General features: G+C 36.3%; 1 protein-coding gene across 1 annotated transcript in view; it reads right to left on the bottom strand.

Annotated features, from left to right (window-relative positions):
- Window positions 1-9,412: 9,412 nt before the first annotated feature.
- The window catches only part of KCTD16 (potassium channel tetramerization domain containing 16), a gene marked incomplete at both ends in the record, with an annotated part of 274,828 nt that continues 272,816 nt past the window's right edge, over window positions 9,413-11,424 (bottom strand). The window contains one exon of the mRNA XM_080719533.1: window positions 9,413-9,864. Coding sequence (XP_080575659.1) covers window positions 9,413-9,864 — 452 coding nt within the window. The remainder of the gene's footprint in view (window positions 9,865-11,424) is intronic.

The raw sequence follows: 11,424 nt of genomic DNA, 5'->3' as shown, positions 1-11,424 counted from the left end.
ATTGTTATGTCTATAGGATGCTGAAACCGGTAAGCAATATGATGTCTTTACTTCTTTGAGCAACTATTTTGATGTTTATAAACAGGCTGAAAGAATTATTTGCAGGAGACTAGAAAATGTTTGGTTATTATTAAAATGTGCCCTTGTGCTTTATTGTCTATGTACAATATGATTATTATAAATTATTTACTATAACATCAAAATAATTAAGCATATAATTAGCTCTATAAGTCATCTAGGCCACAGAGATCTTCATGAATGATAAGTTGAAATCAAGTAGGAAATAGGAAATTAATCAATGGATAAGAGAAGTACCACTAGGGCAATAATAACCATTGGGTTTGTGCTATCATATACTTATGTTTTCTTCCTAAATGTCATCACTCTCATTTGGTGGATTCTTTTTTTTTTAATAAACAAGTTTTAAAACACATAGTTTGAAAATCTGACAACGGTTTAGTGAGAAAGCCAGGTTTGTATAAGTTTGGCATTTGTTTAAATGCACTTTTGTTTGGCTTTGTATTCATAGATTTTAAATCTAGGCATTTTGATCATATTCCCTGTATATAAATAAATACATACATTTATAGTAGAAGATATTTTGGAAATAAAAAATGTATCATACTATCTAGAAACACAATATAAATTTTAATGATAACAAATTTCCCAAACACAGAATTTCAAAGAGTTTCAAACTATGAGTTTTGTTTATGTGGGTATATATGTATGTATATATATATATATATTTACATTTAAGTAGATGTACACACATATATACATGTACCCTATATACAGAAACACACACAGCACAGACACACATACTCCTCACACATCCTCACATATTCCAGTGCAATTTCTTTTCTGCCTGTTTCCCCCAACTTAGAACCATAATGATGAGATCTTGGGGTGACTAATGCATTTGGATTTCTGACCTGACTTGAAAAAAAACTGATAATTTTTTAAAAGTCAAAGTTGAAAAGGGAATAAAATATACATAGATATATAAAGATATAAATACACCAATTTTCCTTCTGAAACTGGCCCTGTGACCTCTATATAGCACAACGCACAGTCACAGGTGCCACCCCCTGATAGGAAAGCTAGTTTGCTACTTTGGATTTCAGAGAGTATTTATACTTACCAGGTATTTGTTCCAATGTCATGCCTGTTTACTGCCCCATGGCAGGGTTTGTGGCTAAAGTGCAGTCTGTGGTAGAATGAACTACCCTCCAAATCTATCTTTCCCTTATCTCCTTGGGAGGTGCATGTGTAATAGGATTTGAAACTTAAAATATTAAACTAATGATTTTCAAGAAGGAAGTCAAGTGGGTATCATTTGGCTACCCTTTGCTTAGAGTAGAAGAGAGAAGAAACTATCATTTGGTTTAGAGCAAAAATTACATCAAGAGGTGGTTAAGCCATTAGCCTTTGCAGTCCCCAAACCCCACTGTCAAGCTCTGGGCTTTTATGTGCTATTTTCTCTTTCGGAGGCTCACTGACCTCATGTCTGAGAAAGAGGATAGCAACAAGGCCTACTTTATTGGGTTATTACGGGATTAAATGAGATCAGGCATGTAAAGCACTTAGTAGAGTTTCTGACATGTAGTACTAGACCCTTAATATACATTATTTATAACTTAATATTTAAATCATTGTTATAGATCATTGATCAGAACTACATACAGAAATAATTATTCTAGGATTTGAGTCATCTGAATTCAAGTTCTTTATCCCAAATTTGATTCCCTAGTAGATTATAATGTTCATTACAGTGATCTGTACATGGTATACACTCAACAAATATTTGTTGAGTGCAGGCATAGAATAAATAAATAACTGAATGATGGATTTAAATCTAAACTTTATTTCATCACTAGGATGTTAGTATCATAAGTTCAAAGAAAAACATCAAATTTTAAGATCACAATTATGCTTGTGTCCTAATAAAGTTAGTATATGCATACTAAATAATAAAACTCAGAGGCCAAGCCTTGTGACTAAACATACTGGCTATTGGAACCAGCCCTTTTAGGCCTGGGAAAAATATTTTCCAAGATCTAAATGCCATATTTAGTGAGTGGATACTCAACCAGAATAAAATAAACGATGAGCAGTTAAGAACATTGAAATCATTAGCACACCATAAAAATTTATTTTACTTAAATAGGTTAATTTTTGAGAACACCTTGTTATGACTATTAACTAAATTGAAAAAAAATTCAACAGAGTTCTGTAAACTAAAAAAGTCCCCAAATTACTTCCCAACCAATACAGTTGTCATAAGTTTGATAGAGTCAATGATATATATATATATTGAGGCAGAGAGATCAAAGTAGAAGATGAAGACCTAAACTACAGGCCTACCTCATCAGAACCCTAAAAAATTATATATTTCTCTTTAAAAAATCTCTGTTTTTACATCTCTATGAAGAGATACTCATGTCTAACTTAAAATAAGCCTTATTAGTAACTAAATTGTATTGTTCTATTTTATCCTACTTCTTCAGGACATGGTAGAGAAGGAATGCCTAAGAAACTTAAACCAACATTTAATTCAGACTTTAGTGTGTGTGTGTGTGTGTGTGTGTGTGTGTGTGTGTGTGTATGCGTGCATGCGCGTGTTACTGGGGATGACATTCTACCTTTGAGCTACACTCCCAGTCCTATTTTTATTCTTTGTTTTGAAACAAGGCCTCACTGAGTTGCAAAGGGCATCACTAAGTTTCTGAGGCTGTCTATAAACCACCACCCTCTGTCTTAGCCTCCTAAATGCTGGATCACAAGTGTGTGCCACCATGCCCTACTTAATTCAGACTTTCTCAACCCAAGCATTATTGACATTTTGGGCTACATAATTCTTCATTGTGCACTGCAGGATTTTCAGCAGCATCCTTAGCCTTTACCCATTAGGTGTAAGAAGCACTTCTCAGTCATGACAATCAAAAATGTCTTTTGACATTGCTAAAGACCCATGGGCCACAAAACCCATTGGGAACCACTGTCTTACATGTGCATAGCTTACCATGCAATCAAAGAAGAATTCTCTGAATTACTTCTGTCTGTGCCTCTAAAAATAATAATAAATTTAAAAAAATAAGAAAACATTTACCATTGGTTAATGTTGAGAAAAACTGCTAATGACCAATGGGAATTTTTGTCTAATTTACCTTTCAAGAAAATGCATTCTTAGGGGCTAAATGTGTAAATCAGTGATGGAGCACTTCCTAATACGTGTAAGGCGCTGCGCTCCACCCCCAGCACCACATTCTTGTTCTTTTCTTTACTTATTTATTTTTAGAGTAAGATGCAATTCTTCTCCATATGAATGCAAAGCAGTTTGATTTTGCCCCAGAAATCTGTAATGTTTAGATTTGTATCAGGAGACTAGCTTTACTCAGTATTTTCAAGGACTGATATCTACAGTGAAAACAAACAATGGTTCAGAACTAAAAAGCTGTTAAACTTCATAACCAAACACTTTTCTCGTGCGCTTGGATAGAACTCATACGAACATTAGCTACTGACCTAACACTAACCTAAAAATTATGCATGCCTCTGTACACACACACAAACATACACTCACAGATGCAATTTTAAAACAACTCTACTGTTTATGGTGTATCAATTCTGCTTTCTTTTGTGATGTATTGAGTCAATATCAGCAAGAAGAGAATCTGAAGTTATGTTGATTTTTACTGTGCAAATGCAGGCAAATTAGCTAAAGTCAATTCTAAGAATCAACTAACTAGATAGAGCAAGTCACTGGAGAGAGGAGACGTACTAAATCTCTACTTGGATTATAAGTGCTTTTTACAAGGCTGATTAACAGAAAAATAACCCTTACCCTCTTCCAGGACAAATCCCTTGATAATTGCTGGGGAAGAGCACATTTTCATTTATCCCATTTAAAGTAACTTCCCTAAGTAAATCAAGGATGATGGTCTATAACTTAAAGAAAAAAATAAAAATCATTTCCCAATTAACAATACAATTTGTTCACAAAAAATAAAAACTTTTTTTAAAGGTTAGATAGTTGGGCAATAAGGCATTCCCACTTGGGGAAGGAAGGCAACAAGTTGAACCAAATTTAGCTATTTTGTTTTTATATTGACCAAATGATCTTCATTAGCTGCTGAAGTTAATTTCATTATTTCTCACTTTCCTTTGGTAATAATATTTACTTAAATATTCACTGATAAGCAATATAAGCCATTCAGTCTCTACTTCATGTAATATGGAAATTTGCCATCTATATAGTTATTTTATTATATAGATAGGGCCAACTGGATCAATAACTATAACCCTAAGATTTTTTCTTTTGTCTGAACAATCACAGTATGGCTATTTCCTCTGGTCAGAGTATTGAAAAATTATAGGACTTTCCTTCTCTTTATGTCATTTCATATGAAATACTACTACTTAGAATTCACTCCTGACTTCTTCCTTTTGCCTTGATTCTCATTTTTGTGTCAATTTTTAAGTTAATGTTAGGTTTCATTTAAGAACTTCATTATTGGAGAGCCTCAAAGTTCTGCATGAGTCAAATTAGACAAAATAAGTAGTTTGATGGCTCAGCTGAATTCCTTCCTAATTTCCATATTCACTTTGGTAGTTTTTGTATATACCATTAAGAGAACTGCTTTGGGGACCATAAATGTCATTAAACTATAGATCACCCTTAAGTTTCTCTGGCTCAAACTGAGTGAAGAAGTGATCAATCCTCCCTGGGAAAGGTCATTATTTTTATTCCTTGTTGGGTATCATTAGGATACACCTCATTCAGAGATGTTCCCATCTACCCAGGGATAAAACCATAATGATAGAGGCTTTCAGTCTTGAGGGAAAAGGCACAAACACACACCTTCTGGGGAAGAGATTATGGTTGAGAGGCAGATGGAATGGCAAAGGGATCATGGGAGTCTATTCATAGCCAGGAATAATGCATACTTTGACTTATTTGTACGGAAGAAAGTGAGACGAATTGAGGAAGTACCACTAGGAAGTGAGAGAAATGTTGACCTCTTTCCTAAACAACAGTTTTTTAAAGTAAGGTCCATATATGACCGCATCAAAACCATTAAGAACATTAGATCAAAAATGCAGATTCCTTGGTCCTGCTTCAAGTTTCTGATCAGATTCTTTGGAGTTAGGATAAGGGAATATCTGGAAAAAGTGTTACAAATGATTTTTGTGCATACAGAATATTGAGAATCACTGCTAAAAATATATGCATTGGTCATTGGAGAAAGAACCTCCATTCCAATATATAGAGCAAGATAAAAAAAAACAGACATTTCAAACATATAAACTCTGTGGTTGCATCAAAAGGCTGAGATTATTAAAGTTTAACACTCTTTTCTTTCAGCAGGGGTGGAGAGCAATAACCATTTCATCTAAGACCAGAATGATGAAGGTAATATAAATCAAACCCATTCCAGCAGGTTTCATTTGGTCTAATTTCTCTGCAGATATTAATCATCATGCAGTCCTGTACAAGTGACACCTAACTCTATTGTAGCTCTGAATATAGAATGCTCAGTCTCATTCCTTCTCTAGTGTATAATTTTGACAAGATAAAAATAAATAAATTGAAACAGTAGGCCATCAAGATTGCAAGACACCAACAATACCAAGACATTAAACAGAGAAATGGCCCATGCTAAACCTATAACCCAGCATGCAAATTGGTAAAAACATTTATCTGCCACAGAGTCACCAGGGGGAAAAATAACTCCCTTAATTTTTCCTTATAAAATTGTTATGTCAAGTGGAGGCGAGAACGATTTTTTTCCCCTAAAATTTCACAAAAAAATATCTTAGTTAATTCTTGGAAAGATGATCTAGAAGGCCAAGGTTAGTCAATTCCACAGCAATGTACCTAAATGAAGAAAATGTCAGAACTCAAAGGCTCTAGGTGAATACACTCTAGTAGGTAAAAAATGAGAACATTAAAATTATATATGGGAATCAAAGTTTGATTCCATTGTAAAAACCAGTATCAAGCAAGTTTGAAAAACACATATATGCCTTTTCTTTTTATCTTGATAGTATATGTTGCTTAGAACAGAGATATGCAGAGAGGCACATAAAGGTCAAGGAAGCAAAAGAAATTCACAAGTACAAGTCATGGTAATTAAGAAAATCCAGAAGAAACAACACACCTCTAACTTTAGATAAAAGTGCCTCTGAATGAAACAAGGCCAATTAAAAAGTAAAATCTTATATGGCAGCCCCCTTTAATCAGTATTTCTCCCCAGAATTAGTCAGATGGAATAAACGTAACTATGGAGGAATAAAGAGGAAAGGGAATGCTTATGATTATGCCTTGTTCCTCTTTAATTTTAAATCACTATGCATGCATTTCCAGTAAGTTATCTGTGACTGCAGTCACAAAGGAAAACATCAGTACATCTTTTGGAAGCCACTTCACTTGGTTGCTTTTATAATCACATCTCAGTTCAGGAGGAGGAAGAGCACACCTTTACCATGACGTAGCACTTTTATTTTTCTGTCTTCTTTTTTCCCTGTTGAAAGCAGATCAGTCCCATTTTGATAGTGGGTAAAAGGACTTTATGTTTCTGACATCAGAACATCCATATGCCTTTAGAAAATGACCTTTCCAAGCTCACTGGAGTTAGCCTTGCAGGATATCCCAAGAGGAACCTAAACTGGGACTCTACACCTGATTACCTATTCATTTGATTTATCTGATACTATTAGTGTCTTCATATCAATAAATTATCACCCTTATACTCAATCTTTAATAAATGAACCACATTTTTGTTCTGTTCAGAATTGGACTGAAAGTTATAAAAACTATTTTAATTTCGGAAAAACAGGCCTGACTACTAGAGCTTTAAGAGTATTTAAACTTGAAACTCACCCAGACCCCTCATTCCCACTTGTGATAGCTCTATGCAAAGTAGAACCAAAAATTTGTATACACTTAGTGCCTACATATATATATATTTACCATGGGGTGAGTACTAGTTTACATTCAGCCCAGGATAAAAACTGTTATGTCATTGTTGTTTTAAACAAATTGCTTACTTCTAGTTTTGTTCACTAGGGATATAAAGAGTACCTGCACAGAACAAAATCCTAACAGGCCAGGGGGTAGAGGAAAAGTGCCATGAATATATTTGCAGCATTTAATTTCCTGTTTGAAGTATATTGTGGAATCAGTTTGTTGACTTACAACTCAATACTTCAATTCTTACTAGGGTGTTTATCTTTTATAGTCAGTCTGAAATTTAAGGAAGACTTTGACCAATTTATTTAGACCCCAAATTCTTTGACAGTCTTCCAAAGATGAAAAAATAATCATTTGACCAATGTATATTTCAAAATTAACTTCTTAACCCATTTAATCTCTGTGGCTCTTTCATAGCTTGTATTTTGGGGATGATGGTATTTTTATACAACATCAAGAAATATTGAGAAGAATAAAGCCATATTGGTAGGCTTTACACATAAAGTTATATTGTAGCTAAGATAAAATATCTGCTAATACATTAACACATCAAAGAATACCGTTTAAATTTATAAATTATAATTCTCTTGACAACCTCAACTTCCAAAATAAATTTTCTTTTTCACTTAAGTGAAACTTTAAACTCCATTTGAACCATCAGGAGAAGAAACATTGCCAAGTGTGAAGGTAAGAATTGCAAAAGTTCAGAGAGCTATCATAGCCTAATGGTCACTGATAACACAAATCAATATACAACCTCTTACATAATAAATGTACATCAATGAAATATTTCAAAAAGAAGAAATTGGTCATTAGTGTTCATTCCTACAGACATTATACAGCTACCTTTATTACCTGTGATGTGCACGCGCGCGCGCGCACACACACACACACACACCAACAATGATAACAAAAAATACCAGTGCTTGGCACAAAATAATTGACAAATTATTCTTTTCAGTCACTGCTGAAATGCATGAGGAATGTGAAAATTAAAACTGGTCTTTTAACCCTTATTTAGCACAAGTCTATGAAAGAGCTACTGGTACATTAAGAGAATACAGAGTCACATGGACAAATGGCTATTAACACTTTCTGACTGTGTCTATACAGGTCATGGAGGGGACCAGCAAGATCACCTCCCTTAAATTTGGAGCTCCAATTACTTAGTTGGGTTGGAGACATTATACAGAAATGATAGAACTAAATCCTAGTACAGACACAGCCAAACCCCCAAATCCCAAAGGCAACAAAAACTGGCTGAAAGCAATAACATTGTAGCATTGTACTTTAAATTTCTTAAGGTAAATTATTAGGAGGTGTGTGGAATACGATTCTAACAAAAACAAAAGTTGGACTCTTATTCAAATGTGTGGTGTTCTTAGCTTGATACGATATGAGAACATAGAGAACTTTGTGTGGATCCTATGGTAAGGCCACACCATTCAAATGTGGCCAAGAAACAACTCTCTGAAATATTGGGAGGAGAGGAATAATTCAACTGGAGGAAGAGAAAGCCGAGTGGGAGGTCATTTGCTAGTTATTTTTGTGGATGAGAATTTCTTTTTAATACAAAGCGTGTTTGACCAGCTCTTCTCATCTTCTCCTAATACAGAGAAAGAACCAAGCAGTAAAATGGAGCCTGAGGGTATTAACTTCAAAATAAGGACAACAATTTGTTGATGATGAGAGTTGTTCAGTGTTAAAAAGTGTGGCCAAGAGTTGCTGGGAAATCTGCCCAGGCATTTTTTAAGAAAGAGGCTCTAGTCTGTCTGAAGTGAACTGTGGGGTGGCTGGAGCACAGCACAGCCCTTAGGAAGTCCAGGCCCTGGGTCACATGATCGTGTGTATATACAGATTGTGCTTGTGATGCACAAATACTCATGCATACAGAGTCAATATAAACTGGCACGTATAGATTTAAGTGAAAAGTCATATAAATCTGCCATCCCCCCTTTACCCCATAAACAAATGAAAAATAAAATAAATAAATAAATAAATCTAGACATATGCCACTGGGCCAGATCTCTTTCTACCACATAACCTCATACAAAGGAGGGAGGTAGAAGATGAGAAAAAAGCCTAGTTTGGATAGCTGACTCCCATGGCCTGTTGGCCACTCCCATTTAGCTGGTTCTCATCGTCGGTAAGATACCAAGCACATGGGACTGAGTTAAGAAACAAACAATAGCAACAAAACAAGTTGTCTTGTATTTCCACATCTGGAAAGATATCTACCCTGTGGGTTTACACATTAAGGTGAACTAGGTAAAGTAGGCAGTAGTATATCAATGGACTATTGTGTTCTGACAAATGTGTATCGTTAGCTGTTATTTTTCCTTTAAAATATGAATTTTTAGGAGGCTTATTTCAAAAGGGTGACTTTGTTTGTTTGTTTGTTTGTTTGTTTGTTTTTCTTCTCCCACCCCCAGTACTCCCCTATAGATGATACTTTCGTAAAAGTTCAGATTGCCAAGGGTGTTTTCTCTCTGGGAACCGATCTGGAATTTTGATCTTTAAGAAATCCTGGATGCACTTTTCCAGCTCTTCCTCGATTGAGAGCTTTTCCTTAACAGCTTTTTTTTTGCTGCTCATGTTCGACTCCCTAGAGCCTGATGTCAGAGTCCGGAGCAGGTCACTTTTCCGCCGCATCTCTGACTGTTGGATCAGCTGGATGGGGCCTTTCTTGATGGGACGGTCGAGAGTCTGGATGTTGGTCTGGCGTGTCACAGGCCCGCAGATGACAGTCTCCTGGGGTGAGCTGGCCTCGGACTGGCTGTCGCAGCTGGAGGTGGAGAGGTCATTGCAGGACGTGCCGCTCTCCCCTTCTTTGTCACCCTTACCATTCTTGCAGCAGCAATCGCAATGGGAGGACCACCTGGAAGGCTCACCTGCAAGGGAAGCACAGGACCAGGGAATCAGTGCCAGGCAGTCAGCTTGGAGAAGCAGCACAGCACGTGGACACACATGAGGCATTGCAGAGTGATGCTTGATTAGAAGTGGGATGCACACACTTTTTCAAGCCACTTTCTAATATGTGACTAAGTAATCGCTGAATTTATGTAGTCATTAAATTAAGCGCAACAATCCAATTAGCTGAAAGGAATCACAAGCATAGAGACGTCCTAGTTATCCTAGGATATTGCAAATAAATATCTTCTAGCCAAGAAAGAAAGTGCTCAACATGGACCAGCTGGTGACTGGAATTATCAGCAATGGAAAGCAGCTTCTGTCTGCCAGCAGAGACTTTGCAGGAATCGTTTCTCACTTTCAGTAGGCAGAATCTGACCGTCCTCCCCAAACTGGCATCCCTGTGCTAATATGACTCAGTTGAGGAATTGTTCCAATGAATTTGGCTAAAGGAAAGTAATCATATCAGACCTAAGCTAATTTGACTTGATCCTTTCTAAGAAAGTTCTGAAATTGAATGCAGCCTTGAATAAAGAAGAGGAATATGAGGGGGAAAAGAAAAGAAAACAAAAGAGGAAGAGTGAGACCAAAAGAACCTGCTGAGACACACTTGCTTTTACCTTCAAGTAAGATGACAAATATGTTGGCCTTGGGCTTTATTAAGCCAGTCAAAATGCAAAGCCCCGTGTCTTTCTGCCAAACAGTTACCCTCCCCAAGTATTTCATTCCATTCAGTGAACTCTAAAGAAAGCCTGAGTCTTCTCTGAAACTCACTTTAACAATACGAACAGCACTGTGTGAGGAATCTCTGTGTATTCATTCACATGGAAAACTACATGCAGCCTACCAAGCCAGGAACCTGGCATGGCCGCCACCCTCTCCTCCCTGAAGTGCCAGGGTGGCCACTCATTTAAGTGTCAGCTGGAATCCTCCAGCCTTCCAGGCAAAAAGAAAAATTCCTTTCTAGTTATTCTGGGCACTATCACTATTAAAGGGAAATTGAACAACTTAATTTTACCGCAGCCAGTCATACTAACACGTTTCAATATTTCATGAGAATATTTGAACATTTACTATTTTAGCAAGATAATTCATAAGGTGGCTTTTAAGATCTATATATTATGTTGAAGCCAAGATAGGAGTAATACAGCCCATTTTAAGACTATGTGAAGAGTTACCACTAAATTTGAAAAATAATCAAATGTGAGGAGATAACCACCCCATCTAGTTTTTTGAAGTGTTGTCTGCCAGACTATCCTCTTCCCGAGAACTTAACTGAAAGCAGAGGTCTTAAATCAAACCTAAAAATGGTGCAAGTGCTAGGCCCTTGTGCCTTTGCAGTCCCACTGAGATGTGCTTGCAGGTCCTGGAAGGTGTGCAGTACCTATAAAAGGTCATTTCTATAAGTTAAGGTTTTCTAGAGCCTGCCCGCCCCCAAGTAAAACAAACCACTATGTCATAAACACCGTGGTGCTTCAATTGCAACATACTTTTACTTCCAGTTTGCTGGTTTCAATACTAGCTGGAATAATTATGTCCAT

This window comes from Muscardinus avellanarius (assembly GCF_963383645.1).
Source record: "Muscardinus avellanarius genome assembly, chromosome: 1".
Taxonomy (NCBI): Eukaryota; Metazoa; Chordata; class Mammalia; order Rodentia; family Gliridae; genus Muscardinus; species Muscardinus avellanarius.
Note: the sequence above shows the minus strand (reverse complement) of the source record. Positions and strands in the feature narration are given on the sequence as shown.